Source organism: Oncorhynchus nerka, linkage group LG24, assembly GCF_034236695.1.
Source record: "Oncorhynchus nerka isolate Pitt River linkage group LG24, Oner_Uvic_2.0, whole genome shotgun sequence".
In the NCBI taxonomy this organism is placed as follows: domain Eukaryota; kingdom Metazoa; phylum Chordata; class Actinopteri; order Salmoniformes; family Salmonidae; genus Oncorhynchus; species Oncorhynchus nerka.
In genome coordinates, this window is record NC_088419.1 from 41,010,212 (window position 1) to 41,033,749 (window position 23,538).

The 23,538-nt window shown below is 45.8% G+C and overlaps 1 protein-coding gene across 3 annotated transcripts in view; it reads right to left on the reverse strand.

The window, feature by feature from the left end:
* The window catches only part of LOC115107502 (1-phosphatidylinositol 4,5-bisphosphate phosphodiesterase beta-4), a 177,574-nt gene that overhangs the window by 41,127 nt on the left and 112,909 nt on the right, over positions 1-23,538 (reverse strand). For all 3 annotated transcript variants that reach the window (XM_065008902.1, XM_065008898.1, XM_065008901.1), the window contains 3 exons: positions 20,819-20,914; positions 7,822-7,902; positions 5,467-5,526 (listed from right to left, as the gene is read on the reverse strand). In XM_065008902.1, the coding sequence (XP_064864974.1) occupies positions 5,467-5,526; positions 7,822-7,902; positions 20,819-20,902 (225 nt within the window). In that variant the 5' untranslated portion in view covers positions 20,903-20,914. The remainder of the gene's footprint in view (positions 1-5,466; positions 5,527-7,821; positions 7,903-20,818; positions 20,915-23,538) is intronic.

Sequence of the window (23,538 nt, forward strand, 5' to 3'; positions counted from 1 at the left end):
CACCGCTACTCCTACTGCTCTCTCTTCGTCCGCCCACGTGCTCTCGCACACCCCGAGAGCTTCTGGTCAGCGGGGTGGTGGCACCGGGATCCTCATCTCTCCCAAGTGGTCATTCTCTCTTTCTCCCCTTACCCATCTGTCTATCGCCTCCTTTGAATTCCATGCTGTCACAGTTACCAGCCCTTTCAAGCTTAACATCCTTATCATTTATCGCCCTCCAGGTTCCCTCGGAGAGTTCATCAATGAGCTTGATGCCTTGATAAGCTCCTTTCCTGAGGACGGCTCACCTCTCACAGTTCTGGGCGACTTTAACCTCCCCACGTCTACCTTTGACTCATTCCTCTCTGCCTCCTTCTTTCCACTCCTCTCCTCTTTTGACCTCACCCTCTCACCTTCCCCCTACTCACAAGGCAGGCAATACGCTCGACCTCATCTTTACTAGATGCTGTTCCTCCACTAACCTCATTGCAACTCCCCTCCAAGTCTCCGACCACTACCTTGTATCCTTTTCCCTCTCGCTCTCATCCAACACTTCCCACACTGCCCCTACTCGGATGGTATCGCGCCGTCCCAACCTTCGCTCTCTCTCCCCCGCTACTCTCTCCTCTTCCATCCTATCATCTCTTCCCTCTGCTCAAACCTTCTCCAACCTATCTCCTGATTCTGCCTCCTCAACCCTCCTCTCCTCCCTTTCTGCATCCTTTGACTCTCTATGTCCCCTATCCTCCAGGCCGGCTCGGTCCTCCCCTCCCGCTCCGTGGCTCGACGACTCATTGCGAGCTCACAGAACAGGGCTCCGGGCAGCCGAGCGGAAATGGAGGAAAACTCGCCTCCCTGCAGACCTGGCATCCTTTCACTCCCTCCTCTCTACATTTTCCTCCTCTGTCTCTGCTGCTAAAGCCACTTTCTACCACTCTAAATTCCAAGCATCTGCCTCTAACCCTAGGAAGCTCTTTGCCACCTTCTCCTCCCTCTTGAATCCTCCTCCCCCTCCCCCCCCCCTCCTCCCTCTCTGCAGATGACTTCGTCAACCATTTTGAAAAGAAGGTCGACGACATCCGATCCTCGTTTGCTAAGTCAAACGACACCGCTGGTTCTGCTCACACTGCCCTACCCTGTGCTCTGACCTCTTTCTCCCCTCTCTCTCCAGATGACATCTCGCGTCTTGTGACGGCCGGCCGCCCAACAACCTGCCCGCTTGACCCTATCCCCTCCTCTCTTCTCCAGACCATCTCCGGTGACCTTCTCCCTTACCTCACCTCGCTCATCAACTCATCCCTGACCGCTGGCTACGTCCCTCCCGTCTTCAAGAGAGCGAGAGTTGCACCCCTTCTGAAAAAACCTACACTCGATCCCTCCGATGTCAACAACTACAGACCAGTATCCCTTCTTTCTTTTCTCTCCAAAACTCTTGAACGTGCCGTCCTTGGCCAGCTCTCCCGCTATCTCTCTCAGAATGACCTTCTTGATCCAAATCAGTCAGGTTTCAAGACTAGTCATTCAACTGAGACTGCTCTTCTCTGTATCACGGAGGCGCTCCGCACTGCTAAAGCTAACTCTCTCTCCTCTGCTCTCATCCTTCTAGACCTATCGGCTGCCTTCGATACTGTGAACCATCAGATCCTCCTCTCCACCCTCTCCGAGTTGGGCATCTCCGGCGCGGCCCACGCTTGGATTGCGTCCTACCTGACAGGTCGCTCCTACCAGGTGGCGTGGCGAGAATCCGTCTCCTCACCACGTGCTCTCACCACTGGTGTCCCCCAGGGCTCTGTTCTAGGCCCTCTCCTATTCTCGCTATACACCAAGTCACTTGGCTCTGTCATAACCTCACATGGTCTCTCCTATCATTGCTATGCAGACGACACACAATTAATCTTCTCCTTTCCCCTTCTGACGACCAGGTGGCGAATCGCATCTCTGCATGTCTGGCAGACATATCAGTGTGGATGACGGATCATCACCTCAAGCTGAACCTCGGCAAGACGGAGCTGCTCTTCCTCCCGGGAAGGACTGCCCGTTCCATGATCTCGCCATCACGGTTGACAACTCCATTGTGTCCTCGTCCCAGAGCGCTAAGAACCTTGGCGTGATCCTGGACAACACCCTGTCGTTCTCAAATAACATCAAGGCGGTGGCCCGTTCCTGTAGGTTCATGCTCTACAACATCCGCAGAATACGACCCTGCCTCACACAGGAAGCGGCGCAGGTCCTAATCCAGGCACTTGTCATCTCCCGTCTGGATTACTGCAACTCGCTGTTGGCTGGGCTCCCTGCCTGTGCCATTAAACCCCTACAACTCATCCAGAACGCCGCAGCCCGTCTGGTGTTCAACCTTCCCAAGTTCTCTCACGTCACCCCGCTCCTCCGCTCTCTCCACTGGCTTCCAGTTGAAGCTCGCATCCGCTACAAGACCATGGTGCTTGCCTACGGAGCTGTGAGGGGAACGGCACCTCACTACCTCCAGGCTCTGATCAGGCCCTACACCCAAACAAGGGCACTGCGTTCATCCACCTCTGGCCTGCTCGCCTCCCTACCACTGAGGAAGTACAGTTCCCGCTCAGCCCAGTCAAAACTGTTCGCTGCTCTGGCCCCCAATGGTGGAACAAACTCCCTCACGACGCCAGGACAGCGGAGTCAATCACCACCTTCCGGAGACACCTGAAACCCCACCTCTTTAAGGAATACCTAGGATAGGATAAAGTAATCCTTCTCCCCCCCTTAAAAGACCTAGATGCACTATTGTAAAGTGGCTGTTCCACTGGATGTCATAAGGTGAAAGCACCAATTTGTAAGTCGCTCTGGATAAGAGCGTCTGCTAAATGACTTAAATGTAAATGTAAAATGTCCTTTGCTGTTGTTCTGGGATTGATTTGCACTTTTCATACCAAAGTACGTTCATCTCTAGGAGACAGAACGCGTCTCCTTATGACGCTGCGTGGTTCCATGGTGTTTATACTTGCGTACTATTGTTTGTACAGATGAACATGGTACCTTCAGGAGTTTGAAAATTGCTCCCAAGGATGAACCAGACTACTGGAGGTCTACAATTTATTTTCTGAGGTCTTGGCTGATTTATTTTGATATTCCCAAGATGTCAAGCAAAGAGGCACTGAGTTTGAAGGTAGGCCTTCAAATACATCCACAGGTACACCTCCAATTGATTCAAATGATGTCAATTAGCCTATTAGAAGCTTCTAAAGCCATGACATTTTCTGGAATTTTCCAAGCTGTTTAAAGGCACAGTCAACTTAGTGTATGTAAACATCTGACAAACTGGAATTGTGATACAGTGAATTATAAGTGAAATAATCTGTCTGTAAACAATTGTTGAAAAAATTAAGTCCTAACCGACTTGCCAAAACTATAGTTTGCTAACAAGAAATGTGTGGAGTGGTTGAAAAACGAGTTTTAATGACTCCGACCTAAGTGTATGTAAACTTCCGACTTCAACTGTATGTATTAAAGACCAACAGAATCTTATCAAGTCATTTCAAAACGTGACATTCTTTGAACCATTTAATCCGTCTCAGACAGAATGTTAGATAACTTTCCTATGTAACATTGTTTAGTTGAGGATTCCCCTTCTTGCGTTATCCTTTGAACTATCTAGAACAAGCAGAATAACTGTTGTGTGATTGAATCAGCTGGAAAGCAACAGACGATTCATTCTGCAAAGCCAGCCTCTGTTTATTAAAGCGAATACAGCCAAATATCCTCAACGTGATTCTTCTTTCTTTGTTCATTGAGTTAGCGGCGATAGCTGTGCGATTGTGTAATCGTGTTAGCAATCCGACCGAGATCAGCCATGAGATGAGTTGCTCTTTGTCTGTTGTTTACCAAGAAGAACGCGTAACCTTACCAAACACAGACAGGGAGGGGGGAGGGACACAGCCTTACACACACCACACGTACGCCATGCACAGACGCAGTCACATACACTGTCTCAGACGTAGAGGACCTCCCGCTCTGTCAACAATACACACACTACCTTGTGATCCGTGCACTGATCCGTGCACACACACCAACGAGTGTTTTCAGATGTTTGAGTATTTGTTCGGAGCTGAGCGAGTGGTTTGTTCTCCGGCGTTTTTGAGAAAGCACACCTTTATTATAGTCAGGCATCCGTATTGGTACTCCCTCAGGACCCCAGGGCCTTCCATAATTCATGGCGCTCGCATGATGCCAAACATTACACTGCAGCAGGACACGACCACAGAATTATTGAGGGAGTCCATATGTAATGGAAGGAGTAGCTGTGTGTGTGTGTGTGTGTGTGTGTGTGTGTGTGTGTGTGTGTGTGTGTGTGTGTGTGTGCATGTACACATTTTACTATACTTGTGAGTACCAGAAAGTCTTCACAAGAATAGTAAACCAACACAAATTCTGAGAAGTGAGGACATTTTAGGCTTAGGTTTGGGGTTAGAATTAGGGTTAGGGGTTAAGTTTAAGGTTAAGGTTAGGAGTTGGTGTTTATGGTTAAGGTTAGGGTTAGGGAAAGTAGGATTTTGAATGGGAATCAATTGTCTTCACAAATATAGTTAAACATAGTTGTGTTTTTGTGTGCGAGTGTGGTGTGTGTGTGTGTGTGTGTGTGTGTGTGTGTGTGTGAGTTCAGCCCTGGTGTTCATGAAAGGAATACTCTGTGGTTAATGTTTGCTGTATTTTCATGATGTCCCTTCTGTTTAAAGAAAGCAGAAAAACACTTTCAGGGACACGGAACAGCCAATTAGCCTAAATGCATTTGTTTCGATCAAAGAGTGTTCAATAGCTTTTTTTGTCTGTTGGAAATCATTGTTTTATTGAGGCAACTAACTAACAAACTACATTGTAAAAGGCATTGTTACAGTATCCCTCGCAGATAAGAAACAACATCCAAGGCTAAATAACTCTCTTTAGATACAAACCTGGAGGGTTAGAAACAGTATGACATATTTCATGTCGTTTGAACGTACAGGTCATTGCCGAGATAAAGTAAAACACTTGGGTAAAAGAGTGTAGAATCTTGTAGAATCTATGCCAAGGCACATTGAAGCTGTTCTGGCAGCTTGCAGTGGGCCCAATACCTTATTAAGACACTATATTGATGTTTCCTTTATTTCGGCAGTTACCTGTAGCTGTACCTGGTCTAAGATATGAAGGGCAATGAGCAGCAGGCTATATTTCACCAACTACCCTCAGCTTTGACTGCTCCAACTCAATCAATAGTGTATTAACGGTGGTGGGAACAATGGAACAAGTAACTAACTCTCTTCTCTTCTCTTCTGTTCTGTTGCCTTGGCCACGTCAAGTACCACTACCCTTAGTCACGCTACCGTCACCCCAATTATGACTTGGCCCTGTGGCTGGAACGGTAAAGTCGTGATGGTCGAGGAGATGGATGGAGAGGAGTGGGTGAGAAGGTTATTTGAAAGATGGAGGGACGAAGGTAGGGACTAAGGGAGGAAACTGGGTTTTAAAGGCGCTCACCCTTGGCACGGCTCCGACTCGAATACTGTTGATCAGAGAACATTCTAGAACCTGGCCCTCCTGTAGAGAGAGAGACAAAGAGAGAGAGAGAGACAGAGGGAGTAAAATTGATCTTGTCAATGCCAAACAAAAAAAGACATATTCCATCCCACTCCCCAAACCTCACCTAGCTTTGTTGGATTACAGTAGCGTCCTGCCTGTCTGCTCCAGAAGCTCCATAGACATACGGTATGCTGCTAGTAGCCAGATACGGCTGTTTGAAATGACATCTGCCTACATGCCCCCATGTCGCAGCGATAAATACAATAACCCAGAGAGAGACAGAGAGCGAGACAGTAATACGATCAGCGTGGAGGAATATCCTGCTATCCTCTTACACAACGGATGAATCCCAACAGTATGACGGATAACAAAGCCCTTCCTCTCCAACCAGCATTACCTTCTAACATGAGCAGCCAACCCCTCCTAATTGACAGAATCAGGTGTGTTACAGCAGGGTTGGAACAAAAGAACACTCAGGAGTAGGGTACAGGCCACCCCTGCTTTATGTGTTGTTGCTGAAGTGTTTGATGAATGCTAAAGTCCATTTTCAGCGAGGATATGGGCCTCTCTCTCCTCTATGGGGAGGGTTAATTTGATGCAACCGTCTCAGAGTCACACTGGCTAAGTCAAGTTCTGTCTCAAGCAGTTCCTTCCATCCATGCGCATTAGAGACGGCATTCTATCCTCTTGACTTTTTCATACAGGAGCATCCTACGCTGAATAGCTTTCAGTCTTTCCTGTTCCCTCTCTGAATAAAGTCCATTCTATCCAATTGTCTTTCTTTACCCTCTCTGAATAAAGTCCATTCTATACCATTGTCTTTCTTTACCCTCTCTGAATAAAGTCCATTCTATACCATTGTCTTTCTTTTCCCTCTCTGAATAAAGTCCATTCTATACCATTGTCTTTCTTTTCCCTCTCTGAATAAAGTCCATTCTATACCATTGTCTTTCTTTACCCTCTCTGAATAAAGTCCATTCTATACCATTGTCTTTCTTTTCCCTCTCTGAATAAAGTCCATTCTATACCATTGTCTTTCTTTACCCTCTCTGAATAAAGTCCATTCTATACCATTGTCTTTCTTTTCCCTCTCTGAATAAAGTCCATTCTATACCATTGTCTTTCTTTTCCCTCTCTGAATAAAGTCCATTCTATACCATTGTCTTTCTTTACCCTCTCTGAATAAAGTCCATTCTATACCATTGTCTTTCTTTTCCCTCTCTGAATAAAGTCCATTCTATACCATTGTCTTTCTTTACCCTCTCTGAATAAAGTCCATTCTATACCATTGTCTTTCTTTTCCCTCTCTGAATAAAGTCCATTCTATACCATTGTCTTTCTTTACCCTCTCTGAATAAAGTCCATTCTATACCATTGTCTTTCTTTACCCTCTCTGAATAAAGTCCATTCTATACCATTGTCTTTCTTTACCCTCTCTGAATAAAGTCCATTCTATACCATTGTCTTTCTTTTCCCTCTCTGAATAAAGTCCATTCTATCCCATTGTCTTTCTTTACCCATCTCTGAATAAAGTCCATTCTATACCATTGTCTTTCTTTACCCTCTCTGAATAAAGTCCATTCTATACCATTGTCTTTCTTTTCCCTCTCTGAATAAAGATCATTCTATACCATTGTCTTTCTTTTCCCTCTCTGAATAAAGTTTGGCAAAAGCTTCAGTGACGAAGACTGCTCAACTCTCTGACCCAACAGAACACTTATGGAAGATTCTGGAGCGGCGCCTAAGGCACCGTTTCCCCCCCACCATCAACAAAACACCAAATGATTGAATTTCTCATGGAAAAATGGTGTCACATCCCTCCAATAGAGTTCAAGACACTTGTAGAATCTATGCCAAGGCACATTGAAGCTGTTCTGGTGGCACAACTCCTTAGCAAGTTGCTGTTTTCATTTATTTTGGCAGTTACCTGTAGCTGTACCTAGTCTAAGATATTAAGGGCAATGAGCAGCAAGCAGCAGGCTATATTTCACCAACTACCCTCAGCTTTCACTGCTCCAGCCCTTGAAACTCAATCAATAGTGTATTAACGGTGGTGGGAACAATGGAACAAGTGACTAACTCTCGTCTCCTCTGTTACCTTGGCCACTTCAAGTACCACTGCCCTTAGTCACGCTACCGTCACCCCAATTATGACTTGGCCCTGTGGCTGGAACGGTAAAGTCGTGAGGGTGGAGGAGATGGATGTCTTTCTTTTCTCTCTCTGAATACACTCAGAGCACAAAAGGCAGGGCACTGAGTAAGAGGATGAGAACGAAGCCTTTTATATACACAGATCTGGTTGAGAGACTGTACCTTTCCGTCGCTCTTCCACGTGATGAAGAAGCCAAACTCGTCCACTTTGACCAGACAGTTGGGCTCAAACAGAAACGGGTCCTGCGAGAAGACAGAAGCATTTGAATTCGAGAGCCAATCAGAGGTTTTATTTGATGTGCGAGGACATTACACACCCACTCCCGTTACCTAGCTAGTACACACACGACTTACGCCACAAGATAAACAGCAGCATCGATAATTCATTTTTAAAGATGTAACACACACACACACACACACACGTGCAAGGAGAACACACACCTACACCCTGTGTGTGCAGGACAGGAGGACATAACGCTAGGACAAAGACAAACACATATAAATGTGAATGTCATGAACTGTCGAATGCAAACGGTGTCTTGGTAACCCCACACACCAACCAACGGCTACCTTGGTGACCGGACATACCCTGAATAACGTGGCAGGCAACACTCACTGGCCTCCTGGATATATTATAAAAGATCAATTATCCTGGCTAAATCTAGTCTTCCACTTCCTGTTACACGTTTACTGTGACATTGGAGACTTTTTAATAAACCGTTGCTTCAGAGCAAGCGTCGGAAGGTATAACTTCTTTCGAGAAATAGTTCCTAGCCTACTAATTCAATCCCCTAATTTAAAGGATAGAGTTGTGGTTTATTTACGGTCTACTTAATGTGTTAAACCTCCCAGTTCCAAATTCATGAGGCGGTTATTTGTCAAACAGCCAGGTTTGCTTCAGGCGCTGGGGGGGCAGCAGTCTGTCAGCGGGCCAGACGGCGAGGCTCATAAGGTGGGGAGGGAGATAAATATAGTCCCAGGCTCTGACTGGAGGCCTCATGTGTGTGTGTGTGTGTTTGTTGTGTGAAAGAGAGAGAGACCCGAGAGGGAGTAAGTATGGGGTGGGCTGGCAACAGAGTAACAGCAAAGTCATTTGGATTACATTCCCGTAGTCCATCCATTTGTCTTCCGCATTCTAAGTGAGCGCCCACGTGTGTGTAAGAGAGAGACCGAGTAGAGGGTCGTGACAGAGCTAAAGGAAACAGTGAGTGACACACTGCAGCATGTGTTGTGTCAGTGAGATTATGGTAAGCCTTCAGTTCAATCAATCAATCAATCAAATGTATTTCATAAATCCCTTTTTACATCAGCAGATGTCACAAAGTGCTGTACAGAAACCCAGCCTAGAATCCCCAAAGAGCAAGCAATGCAGAAGCACAGTGGCTAGGGAAAAGTCCCTAGAAAGGCGGGGGCCTAGGAAGAAACTTAGAGAGGCACATGTGCTGCTCGACACCAGAAATATGGCTGTTAGTTCATGCATATACTGTGCCAGCGCTGTCCGGGTTAGGGGAGGGTTTGGCCTGGGTAGGCCGTCATTTTAAATAAGAATTTGTTCTTAACTGACTAGCCTAGTTAAATAAAAGGTTAAATAAATCGGATCCCAGCCTTATAACTAACAGTCCTGACATTCAGTGACATTGGAAATCAACAAAAATCCAGCTTGGTGTAAACTGAGCTTCAGTTGTATTCTCCTTGTAAAGACATATTTTATAGATAGTATCTACAATATTAGTCTGGGTACTTCTTCATTCTAAGAGGTAACCTGGCTGGAATGGCCAACCCCCCCCCCCAACACACACTCCTTGGATGGTGTGGGGCAGGGAGTGCATGTGGGAGTCATATTTGGCTGCATTGATAAGAGAGGGTGACCCCTGCTTGTCTGACTCACTACTCTCATAAGTACATTCCTCTCTCAGCGTGCAGTGGAGCTCTGCTAGATGTGTATGTGTGTGCGTGTGTGTGTTGAGTGTGTGTGTGTGTCTTAAGTACAGGGCTTGACATTAACTTTTTTAGCCATTTATCCTTTGGACAAGTAGGACTGATGTTTTACTTGTCCAAAAGCTAAAGTCACTTGTCCCCAAAAAAAAAAAAAAAGAAAGTCTATAACACCATGATTACCTCATTGTATGACACAAGGAACCACTTTACAAAATAAAATGCATTACTATCTTTTTTGACCATAGAGAATCAGACAACAAATGTAGGCTACACTCTGCCTGTTGACTTCCTGTCTCAAAATACAACACTGCCCCTTTTAAGGCTCTCCTGGAGGATGGTTGGTCACGCTTGGTAGCCTACAAAATATCAAAGAATTACAATTAGAACCAAATACTTAACCAAATAAATACCCCCAGGACTCTAAATGAAGGGCGAGGACAAAATACGTATACGGTTCAAAACAGACTCTGGGACAGTTCTGGGACTACAGATCCAAAAGCTTAAAAATGTTGATGACGTTTTATTTCTTCATATTATAAACTCAGCAATGCGCATATGGCTGTATATAGGCTATGTGGGAATGTTCCCATATGCAATTAGCAAGAAAATGACATAAAACGTCCAGGTTTTAAACCATTCCATTTCTGGTTAAACCGTTTAAAATGCTGACCGTCTCAGCTCAGGTTCAAGGTGGGTGATGATGTGGGTGCATAACAGACACGGTCCTTCACTCTCTGATCTTTTTTGACCATTCGATCTGAAAGAACCGCGCCTCGAGTATGTCGACAAAAAATATCAAAAGACGTGAATGTAAATGATCTTTCATTATATTTGTCAAACATGACTGGCCTTTAGCCTATATTTATGTAATAAAAAGTCTCATTAAAGTTTGGCTACATTGGTTTAGACATGAGGCTGTAGCCAATACGCATATTAACTATACTTTGACCTGTAGGCTTTTGTATTTATGTACATTGTGATCACTTGGCTACATAGCTGATGCATGCTGGACTGTCCATTAATCACGATACTCCATTCTGCTTGTTTATGTTTTATCTGTCGGCCCCAACCGCACTCAGGCTCTGTGTGTAGTTAATCCGACCCTCTCTGCCTAGTCAACGTCATTTTACCTGCTGTTGTTGTGCTAGCTGATTAGCTGTTGTTGTCTCACCTATTGTTTTAGCTAGCTCTCCCAATCAACACCTGTGATTACTGTATGCCTTGCTGTATGTCTCTCTCAAATGTCAATATGCCTTGTATACTGTTGTTCAGGTTAGTTATCATTGTTTTAGTTTACAATGGAGCCCCTAGTTCCACTCCTCACACCTCTGATACCTCCTTTGTCCCACCTCCCACACATGCGGTGACCTCACCCATTACAACCAGCATGTCCAGAGATACAACCTCTCTTATCATCACCCAGTGCCTGGGCTTACCTCCGCTGTACCCGCACCCCACCATACCCCTGTCTGCGCATTATGCACTGAATATATTCTACCACGCCCAGAAATCTTCTCCTTTTATTCTTTGTCCCCAACGCTCTACGCGACCAGTTTTGATAGCCTTTAGCCGCACCCACATACTACTCCTCCTCTGTTCCGCGGGTGATGTGGAGGTAAACCCAGGCCCTGCATGTCCCCAGGCACCCTCATTTGTTGCCTTCTGTGATCGAAAAAGCCTTGGTTTCATGCATGTCAACATCAGAAGCCTCCTCCCTAAGTTTGTTTTACTCACTGCTTTAGCACACTCTGCTAACCCTGATGTCCTTGCCGTGTCTGAATCCTGGCTCAGGAAGGCCACCATAAATTCTGAGATTTCCATACCCAACTATAACATTTTCCGTCAAGATAGAACTGCCAAAGGGGGAGGAGTTGCAGTCCACTGCAGAGATAGCCTGCAAAGTAATGTCATACTTTCCAGGTCCATACCCAAACAGTTTGAACTACTAATTAAAAAAAATACTCTCTCCAGAAATAAGTCTCTCACTGTTGCCGCTTGCTACCGACCCCCTCAGCTCCCAGCTGTTTCCTGGACACCATTTGTGAATTGATCGCCCCCCATGTAGCTTCAGAGTTTGTTCTGTTAGGTGACCTAAACTGGGATATGCTTAACACCCCGGCAGTCCTACAATCTAAGCTAGATGCCCTCAATCTCACACAAATCATCAAGGAACCCACCAGGTACAACCCTAAATCTGTAAACAAGGGCACCCTCATAGACGTCTTCCTGACCAACTGGCCCTCCAAATACACCTCCGCTGTCTTCAACCAGGATCTCAGCGATCACTGCCTCATTGCCTGTATCCGCTACGGATCCGCAGTCAAACGACCACCCCTCATCACTGTCAAACGCTCCCTAAAACACTTCTGTGAGCAGGCCTTTCTAATCGACCTGGCCCGGGTATCCTGGAAGGACATTGACCTCATCCCGTCAGTTGAGGATGCCTGGTCATTCTTTAAAAGTAACTTCCTCACATTTTAGATAAGCATGCTCCGTTCAAAAAATGCAGAACTAAGAACAGATATGAATTGATATAAAGTTACACTTCATGGCCTGACTGTTTTGGAGGCCAAAATATATGATAACAGTTTTTTCCCGACCACTTAACTTTATCTGGAAAAAACTCCTGGCCCTGGGAAAAATTCATTGGTTTTGGTTCACTCCAGACCTGACTGCCCTCGACCAGCACAAAAACATCCCGTGGCGGACTGCAATAGCATCAAATAGTCCCCGTGATATGCAACTGTTCAGGGAAGTCAGGAACCAATACATGCAGTCAGTCAGGAAAGCTAAGGCCAGCTTCTTCAGGCAGAAATTTGCATCCTGTAGCTCTAACTCCAAAAAGTTCTGGGACACTGTGAAGTCCATGGAGAGCAAGAGCACCTCCTCCCAGCTGCCCAATGCACTGAGGCTAGGTAACACGGTCACCACCGATAAATCCATGATTATCGAAAACTTCAACAAGCATTTCTCAACGGCTGGCCATGCCTTCCTCCTGGCTACTCCAACCTCGGCCAACAGCCCCCCCCCCCCTGCAGCTATTCGCCCAAGCCTCTCCAGGTTCTCCTTTACCCAAATCCAGATAGCAGATGTTCTGAAAGAGCTGCAAAACCTGGACCCGTACAAATCAGCTGGGCTTGACAATCTGGACCCTCTATTTCTGAAACTATCCGCCGCCATTGTCGCAACCCCTATTACCAGCATGTTCAACCTCTCTTTCATATCGTCTGAGATCCCCAAGGATTGGAAAGCTGCCGCAGTCATCCCCCTCTTCAAAGGGGGAGACACCCTGGACCCAAACTGTTACAGACCTATATCCATCCTGCCCTGCCTATCTAAGGTCTTAGGAAGCCAAGTCAACAAACAGGTCACTGACCATCTCGAATCCCACCGTACCTTCTCCACTGTGCAATCTGGTTTCTGAGCCGATCACGGGTGCACCTCAGCCACGCTCAAGGTACTAAACGATATCATCGATAAAAGACAGTACTGTGCAGCCGTCTTCATCGACCTTGCCAAGGCTTTCGACTCTGTCAATCACCATATTCTTATCGGCAGACTCAGTAGCCTCGGTTTTTCTGATGACTGCCTTGCCTGGTTCACCAACTACTTTGCAGACAGAGTTCAGTGTGTCAAATCGGAGGGCATGCTGTCCGGTCCTCTGGCAGTCTCTATGGGGGTGCCACAGAGTTCAATTCTCGGGCCGACTCTTTTCTCTGTATATATCAATGATGTTGCTCTCGCTGCGGGCAATTCCCTGATCCACCTCTACGCAGATGACACCATTCTGTATACTTCCGGCCCGTCCTTGGACACTGTGCTATCTAACCTCCAAACGAGCTTCAATGCCATACAACACTCCTTCTGTGGCCTCCAACTGCTCTTAAACGCTAGTAAAACCAAATGCATGCTTTTCAACCGTTCGCTGCCTGCACCCGCACACCCGACTAGCATCACCACCCTGGATGGTTCCGACCTAGAATATGTGGACATCTATAAGTACCTAGGTGTCTGGCTAGACTGTAAACTCTCCTTCCAGACTCATATCAAACATCTCCAATCTAAAATCAAATCTAGAGCCGGCTTTCTATTCCGCAACAAAGCCTCCTTCACTCACGCCGCCAAACTTACCCTAGTAAAACTGACTATCCTACCGATCCTCGACTTCGGCGAATGCATCTACAAAATAGCTTCCAACACTCTACTCAGCAAACTGGATGCAGTTTATCACAGTGCCATCCGTTTTGTTACTACCACCCACCACTGCGACCTGTATGCTCTAGTCGGCTGGCCCTCGCTACATATTCGTCGCCAGACCCACTGGCTCCAGGTCATCTACAAGTCCATGCTAGGTAAAGCTCAGCCTTATCTCAGTTCACTGGTCACGATGGCAACACCCACCCGTAGCACGCGCTCCAGCAGGTGTATCTCACTGATCATCCCTAAAGCCAACACCTCATTTGGCCGCCTTTCGTTCCAGTTCTCTGCTGCCTGTGACTGGAACGAATTGCAAAAATCGCTGAAGTTGGAGACTTTTATCTCCCTCACCAACTTCAAACATCTGCTATCTGAGCAGCTAACCGATCGCTGCAGCTGTACATAGTCTATCGGTAAATAGCCCACCCAATTTTACCTACCTCATCCCCATACTGTTTTTATTTATTTACTTTTCTGCTCTTTTGCACACCAATATCTCTACCTGTACATGCCCATCTGATCATTTATCACTCCAGTGTTAATCTGCAAAATTGTAATTATTCGCCTACCTCCTCATGCCTTTTGCACACAATGTATATAGACTCTCTTTTTTTCTACTGTGTTATTGACTTGTTAATTGTTTACTCCATGTGTAACTCTGTGTTGTCTGTTCACACTGCTATGCTTTATCTTGGCCAGGTCGCAGTTGCAAATGAGAACTTGTTCTCAACTAGCTTAAATAAAGGTGAAAAATAAAAAAAATAAACATTAAACATTTTTTGAATAGTATTACATTGTTGGCTTCTCTAATCCAAAGCTGATCAGAGTAATTGTTTGATATTGTGATTCCTATGTGATTTATTTTACTTGTTCATTTGGACAACTCAAATCTATATTCTTCTCGTCTTGCATTTTTATTTTATTTTTTACTTGTCCCAGACAAGAGGACAAGTGTTACTGTCGAGCCCTGAAGTGTGTGTGCAAGTATTTTAACTGCAGCATGGCTCCCTCCTCCAAGAGTTCCCAATCCATCACCCTGCTCTTTAAACACACACACCGACACACATGCCGACGCACACACAAACAGACACGACCGTTATAACAGCAGGCCTGGGGATCCAAAGTGTTCGTGTTCTCTAAAGGGGACAGAGACATCCAGAATCTTTAAACGTGAGAAACAAGCAGGGTTTCTATCAAACCTGTCATGGCCCATAGCTAGCCTATATTATTAGCCCCTATAAATAAAAGCAACTATAAAACGCCTGTCAAACCAAACAGACTAATGCTAATGACTTAATATGGAATGACTCAACTATCAGCTAGACTCCGACATGATTGACTGAGTAAGTAGCCAACATTAAACACACAGAACAAATCCGATCCTAGAAGTGCCTTAGAGCCTCACCAAGACTAAGGCCTGATACACACGGCCTTTGAGGAGCCAGAACACTCTCCTCTCTAAGGGCGACTAAGTCCACATCAGACATACTACTGCTGCGGCCATTTTGATTGTCAGTGTGGCTCTGAGTTTGATTCCCCATTAGCTGTCTGAGTCACTGGCAGCTGTCTGTATGTGTGTGGACGCGGTAATGAGGGAGGCAGAGGAAGATGATGAGACACAGCAGTGAGGAGGGTACAGAAGGGGAATACTGTCATCCTTCCTCCGATACGGAAAGCGGGATAATGGGAAATGGAGAGAGGGAAATGACTGGTCTTTGAAACCACATTGTGCACGCACGCACGTACACTCACACACCGATGTCCATAAACTAATTAGAGCGTCATCGGGGAGCAGACCGGCAATGGGTCCAGGAAATGCCCCTGCACATTATTCCATCTCACTCTACCGCCATCATTAGTATTAGTGAACGAACATTGACCATCAACCTATGTCAGTCTCATTTCCATTCTAACACTTTGACTATCATCTGTTTGCTTCTGTCTTGGCACTGATTGTCAGAGCAGTCAGTGCAGATAGATCATTGTTGATCTCTCCCTCTCTCTCTCTATATATGAAGTCATTAGTAATGTAGTAAGAAAATCAGTACGGTTGCATATCAGGACATGATTTTTGGCGATATATCGTATCGTATCGACAATATTGCAATATTATTTTTGCGCTAGTTGGTTGTACCTGCCCCAATTCTCTAGTATTTTTCCTTCATAGCTTGTTCTCCATCATCTTCTTAAATGGGGAGCCAGCTTGTTTTCAGCACTTTTATTTCCATGACTGATCAAAACTAGTTGTTTTCTCATGTCTCTCTCTTGTCCCTCCGCAGCAGACATACGGTGAGCAATATGTTTGGAACATCGAATCGCAATAAAATCACAGTATCGAATCACCAAACTGTGCATTTGCAAAGTATTCAGACTACTTGTCGTTTTCCACATTTTGTTAGGTTACAGACTTATTCTAAAATTGATAACATTTCCGTCATCAATATACACACAATACCCCTAAATGACATAGCAAAAATTGGTTTTTAGATTTTTGGGCAAACACTAAAATATCACATTTTAATTGTATTTATTTTATTTAACCTTGATTTAACTAGGCAAGTCAGTTAAGAACAAATTCTTATTTACAATGTTGGCCCACAAAATGGCAAAAGACCTCCTGCGGGGACGGGGGCTAGGATTAAAAAATAAATATATACACTGCTCAAAATAATAAAGGGAACACTTAAACAACACAATGTAACTCCAAGTCAATCACACTTCTGTGAAATCAAACTGTCCACTTAGGAAGCAACACTGATTTACAATAAATTTCACATGCGGTTGTGCAAATGGAATAGACAACAGGTGGAAATTATAGGCAATTAGCAAGACACCCCCAATAAAGGAGTGGTTCTGCAGGTGGTGACCACAGACCACTTCTCAGTTCCTATGCTTCCTGGCTCATGTTTTGGTCACTTTTGAATGCTGGCGGTGCTTTCACTCTAGTGGTAGCATGAGACGGAGTCTACAACCCACACAGGTGGCCCAGGTAGTGCAGCTCATCCAGGATGACACATCAATGCGAGCTGTGGCAAGAAGGTTTGCTGTGTCTGTCAGCATAGTGTCCAGAGCATGGAGGGGCTACCAGGAGACAGGCCAGTACATCAGGAGACGTGGAAGAGGCCGTAGGAGGTCAACAACCCAGCAGCAGGACCGCTACCCCTGCCTTTGTGCAAGGAGGAGCAGGAGGAGCACTGCCAGAGCCCTGCAAAATGACCTCCAGCAATGTGCATGTGTCTGATCAAATGGTCAGAAACAGACTCCATGAGGGTGGTATGAGGGCCCGACTGCCATTAGGTACCGAGATGAGATCCTCATACCCCTTGTGAGACCATATGCTGGTGCGGTTGGCCCTGGGTTCCTCCTAATGCAAGACAATGCTAGACCTCATGTGGCTGGAGTGTGTCAGCAGTCCCTTTAAGAGGAAGGAATTGATGCTATGGACTGGCCCGCCCGTTCCCCAGACCTGAATCCAATTGAGCACATCTGGGACATCATGTCTCGCTCCATCCACCAATGCCACGTTGCACCACAGACTGTCCAGGAGTTGGCGGATGCTTTTGTCCAGGTCTGGGAGGAGATCCCTCAGGAGACCATCTGCAACCGCATCAGGAACATGCCCAGGCGTTGTAGGGAGGTCATACAGGCACGTGGAGGCCACACACACTACTGAGCCTCATTTTGACTTGTTTTAAGGACATTACATCAAAGTTGGATCAGCCTGTAGTGTGGTTTTCCACTTTAATTTTGAGTGTTACTCCAAATCCAGACCTCCATGGGTTGATAAATTTGTGTGATTTTGTTGTCAGCACATTCAACTATGTAAAGAAAAAAGTATTTAATAAGAATATTTCATTCGTTCAGATATAGGATGTGTTATTTTAGTGTTCCCTTTTTTTTTTAAATACACCTGTATTTGGAGAGTTTCTCACATTCTTCTCCGTAGATCCTCTCAAGCTCTGCCAGGTTGGATGGGGAGCATCGCTGCACAGCTATTTTCAGGTCTCTGCAGAGATGTTTGACCGGGTTCAAGTCCGGGCTCTGGCTGGGCCATTCAAGGACATTCAGAGACTTGTCCCGAGGCCACCACTGCATTGTCTTGGCTGTGTGCTTGGGGTTGTTGTCCTGTTGGAAGGTGAACCTTCGCCTCAGTCTGAGAACCTGAGTGCTTTGGAGCAGGTTTTCATCAAGGATCTCTCTGTACTTTGCTCTGTTCATCTTTCCCTCGATCCTGACTAGTGTCCCAGTCCCTGCTGCTGAAAAACATTCCCACAGCATGATGCTGCCTCCACCATGCTTCACCATAGGGATGGTGCCAGGTTCCCTCCAGTCGTAAAGCTCGGCATTCAGGCCAAAGAGTTCAATCTTGGTTTCATCATAGTCAGAGTCCTTTAGGTGCCTTTTGGCAAACTCCAAGTGGGCTGTCATGTGTTCTTAACTGAGGAGTGGCTTCTGTCTGGCCACTCTACCATAGAGGCCTGATTGGTGGAGTGCTGCAGAGATGCTTGTCCTTCTGGAAGGTTCTCCCATCTCCACAGAGGAACTCTGGACCTCTGTCAGAGTGACTATGGGGTTCTTGGTCACCTCCCTGACCAAGGCCCTTCTAAAAACCTGTCATTATGGGTTATTGTGTGTAGATTGATGAAAATAAAACTAATATTTAATACATTTTAGGATAAGGCTGTAACATACAAAAATGTGGAAAAAGTCAAGAGGTCTGAATACTTTCCAAATGCACTGGACAAACAGAAAGGAAAGGAAAAGGAACATGGTGAGAGTCGCAGTACATATATTATCGGCACACAACTATTGTGATGATATCATATTGCGAGGTCCCAGCCACAGTGATCATGTCCTCACAGACTATTTGGGCCCCATGGAACACTTTTTAAATGATTACCGAGATCGACATCTAGCCAGGTGATACAATCGATCAATGGTCTGAAAGGGCTATTTAAAGAAATCACATGACTTCAACATTGTTTTTTCGAAACGACTTAGTATCACTGCCAGGCAAACGAGGCAGAGAGGAGAAGCAGAGAAGCGAGGCAACAATATGGCCCAACATCAATGACCATCTCTCCCACTCAGTGTCTGTCTGTGCGTCATATGGTTGTGTTGGATACAACAAAGGCGGACGTCACTTCAATACAGACAGACCATGCTGAGTGTCAAACTGTTAATAGCTATTCCTCTCACGTTGGAATTAGTATGCACTGCCCCGTCTTCGCCGTCTGCTGCGCTGTGGGGTTTAAGTGAGCTGAGAGCGGACTCTGGAAGAATCCTTCCCTGATTAGCATATTTAAGCGCGTGTGTGTGTGTGTCTGTGTGGGCGAGGCGCGTCTGCCATGTTAATCAACACAGACGTCCCCCCCCAGGCCTTCTATTAGACAGCCTGAGCATCAGCTATTATACACACACACACACACACACACACACACACAGCTAACTCCAATGTAGACTACTACCAGCTTGTCTATAATTATGTTATTCTTAAATCATAATAAGGTTCATCACTGTTTTCTGAGCATCGAGTCGAGGTTTGGCCTTTTCAAAGGCTGGCTAATGATCGCTTCTGTTAACTGTGATTAGATTAAAGAGAGAGATAAGCAAGTCAAAACAGTGCCACCGTGGTCAGTTGCTTGACACTATTTAATATGTGAGATGTAAAGAAACCCGCTCCTAAATGACCTACATCTCATAACACTGCCCACAAACACATAGATCATTAGCGTTTGCTTGCCAGCTAATGTAATTCATTATATTTCTATTCTACACTTGTAGCCTATCGGCAAATACCCATAGTTAGCCATGCTAAGCTAGCTCTGTGGTTTATTTCGAGTTGGATATAAGTTGCTTGACAACTCAACTCAAATATCAACCAAAAATGTAATGGTGATCTCACGCGTTCTCCCAGTGGGTGTTCATTAAATGTAACGGAGGTCACATATCATGATCAAACAACTGTGTTCTTGCCTTTCTAACCTCTCCTAACAAACTTTCATCGAGATGTTAAAAATGGGTGAACGAACAGCTTGTCGGTTATGAACTAGATTCACCAGTAGCTTGGCAGAGATTCACTATATCCACCCAGCCACCGTCTCCCAAAAGTCCTAGCAGGGTAGAGGGGCCCATAGCTAGTAGAAGCCCAGAAATACACACTAAGTTAATACACAGGGGAATGTATTCCAAAGTAACCAGGCTGTCCTAATTCCAAGGCTCAGTTAAAGATGCCCTTTGATGTTAGTGATGACGCTGTTTTCCCTCTGTGTTTATCCAGGGAGGGATCCTCCTCACTGAAGACTGCATTAAAGGGATTCCTGATCGCTATCTCAACGTGTGTGTGTGTGTGTGTGTGTGTGTGTGTGTGTGTGTGTGTGTGACGCCCAGTCCTAGATTTGCCACCCCCCAGCTAACTGGCCTGATTGAGTTAGAGAGGGGAAACGTGGGAGGGAGGACACAGGGAGGGAGGACACAGGGAGGGAGGACACACACACACAGCAGACTGTCAGACTTTTGGTCGCCATGACAAAGTTGGTTAATGTGGTGGATCAATGTGGTGACTGTCTGTAGCTCTGATGACTAACACAATGAGTTATTATGACATAATGGGGATAGCCCTACTTATGTGTGTGTGTGTGTGTGTGTGTGTGTGTGTGTGTGTGTGTGTGCATGTGGCCTAACACAATGATTTATAAACGCCATAAAGAAGATGGCCTTACTCGTGTGTGTTTGTGTCTTAATGTCCCACGAGAGGACTGTCATTAGGGTAGGGTGGGCCACTGATCCCCATACGCACAGAGCTACAAGCCATAGATATAAGAGTTTCAGGCTAACCTTGTTTGAGATGCAGTTAGTCTGATAGCACCCAAAGTACAGCGACAACAACATTCTAGTTAGTTATCATTTTAATATGATGATTCATGTCAAGTTGTCAACATGGAGGATTGGTTGGAGGACAAGTTGGCAGTTGGCAATGTTTTTTTTTTTTTTTAAGTATGGTACGTTTGAGTTTGCTTCTCACCTCGTCAAACCTGTCGAAGGAAGCTCCTTCCTGCATGAAGCCAGGCAGGTGCTTCTGCCAATTAAACTCATAGGACTTAGTCATGGCTGCTCACACCTGGAGGGAGCGAGAGAGGGGGAGGAGGACGGGGGGGTAGAGAGAGAGAGAGAGAGAGAGAGAGAGAGACATTGTGTTAAGACAGGTGGGCCACATGTCTCCTGGGCTGTTGAAATAAGTATGATTTATCAAATTGCCTTTCTATGTAGTACTGGGAAAAACCTGACTCAGTCATAACGATGACTAAAATCAATCCGTCACACAGACATAGACTACCCCTGAGTCTACACACGTGTCGTTTTACTTCAGAGAGAACGACGCCAACTGTCTCAAGACGGCGCTTCATGTCGTATCATTATCGATACCGGCTCACAGAAATAGTCAACGATGGCGTCCGACCTGAGAACGTTGGCCTGCGTATGTGAGTCTGTGTGTGTGAGAGCCTGAGAATGTGTGTGTGTGTGTGGTGTGTTGCCCCCTAACACATTGAACTCTTCCCAGAACTCTTCCCATCTATGAATGAACACTTTGTAACCTCGGTCACTGCATCAGTAATTATGGCCATATTCAGATCAGACAGCAGCCAAATATGTATTTTCAGAAGGGCTGAGGTACGTAGGATACAGTACCTAGAGAAAGTATTGACTTGTCCCAAGTGTTCTTGTGTTACAGCCTGAATTTAAAATGCATTCAATTGAGCCGTTTTGTTAACGGCCTACACAAAATACCCCATAATGTCAAAGTGGATTTCTTTTATATATATATATATATATATATTTTTTTTTTACAAATGAATTCAAATTGAAAAGCTGAAATGTCTTGAGCCAATATATACTCAACCCCGTTGTTATGGCAAGCTTAAATAACTCCAGGAGAAAGAAATTGTAAAAAATAGTCACATAATAAGTTGTATGGACTCACTCTGTGTAACAATAATGTTTAACATTAGTTGTGAGTGACTACCTCATCTCTGTACCCCACACATACAGATATTTGTAAGGTCCCTCAGTCGAGCAGGGAATTTCTAACACAGATTCAACCACAAAGACTAGGGAGGTTTTCAAATGCCTTGCAAAGAAGGGCACCTATTGGCAGATGGGTAAAAAAAAAATATGACACTGAATATCTCTTTGAGAATGGTGAAGTTATTAATTACACTTTAGATGGTGCATCAATACACCCAGTTACTTCAAAGATACAGGCGTCCTTCCTAACTAAGTTGCCGGAGAGGAAGAAAACTGCTCAGGGATTTCACCAAGAGGCCAATGGTAACTTTAAAACAGTTACAGAGTTTAATGGCTGTGATAGGAGAAAACTGAGGATGGATCAACATTGTAGTTTCTCTACAATACTAACCTAATTGACAGAGTGAAAAGAAGGAAGCCTGTACAGAATACAAATATTCCAAAACATGCATCCTGTTTGCGTCAAGTCACTAAAGTAATACTGAAAAAAATTGTGGCAAAGCAATTCACTTTTTGTCGTCGAAGTGTTATGTTTGAGGTAAATTTCAAACAACACATTACGGAGTACCACTCTCAATTTGATCAAGTATAGTGGTGGCTGCATCATGTTATGGGTATGCTTGTAATAGTAAGGACTGGGGAGTTTTTCAGGATAAAACATTTATAAAAAGAATGGAGCTGAGCACAGTCTGCTTTTCTACCAGACACTACGAGATTAATTCACCTTTCAGCAGGACAATAACCTAAAACAGGGCCAAATCCACACTTGAGTTGCTTACCAATATGACATTGGATGTTCCTGAGTGGTGGAGTTACCCTGTCCCCATGCTAAACTTACCCTGTTCCCATGCTCAACCTACCCTGTCCCCATGCTCAAACTACCCTGTCCCCATGCTCAACCTACCCTGTCCCCATGCTCAACTTACCCTGTCCCCATGCTCAACCTACCCTGTCCCCATGCTCAACCTACCCTGTCCCCACGCTCAACCTACCCTGTCCCCACGCTCAACCTACCCTGTCCCCATGCTCAACCTACCCTGTCCCCATGCTCAACCTACCCTGTCCCCATGCTCAACCTACCCTGTCCCCACGCTCAACCTACCCTGTCCCCATGCTCAACCTACCCTGTCCCCACGCTCAACCTACCCTGTCCCCCTACCCTGTCCCCACGCTCAACTTACCCTGTCCCCACGCTCAACTTACCCTGTCCCCACGCTCAACCTACCCTGTCCCCACGCTCAACCTACCCTGTCCCCACGCTCAACCTACCCTGTCCCCTACCCTGTCCCCACGCTCAACTTACCCTGTCCCCACGCTCAACTTACCCTGTCCCCCCAACCTACCCTGTCAACAACCTACCCTGTCCCCACGCTCAACCTACCCTGTCCCCACGCTCAACCTACCCTGTCCCCGCTCAACCTACCATGTCTCAACCTACCCTGTCCCTTGCTCAACCTACCCTGTCCCCATGCTCAACCTACCCTGTCCCCATGCTCAACCCTGTCTCCTGCTCAACCTACCCTGTCCCCATGCTCAATCTACCCTGTCCCCACGCTCAACCTACCCTGTCCCCCTACCCTGTCCCCACGCTCAACCTACCCTGTCCCCACGCTCAACCTACCCTGTCCCCACGCTCAACCTACCCTGTCCCCACGCTCAACCTACCCTGTCCCCACGCTCAACCTACCCTGTCCCCACGCTCAACCTACCATGTCCCCA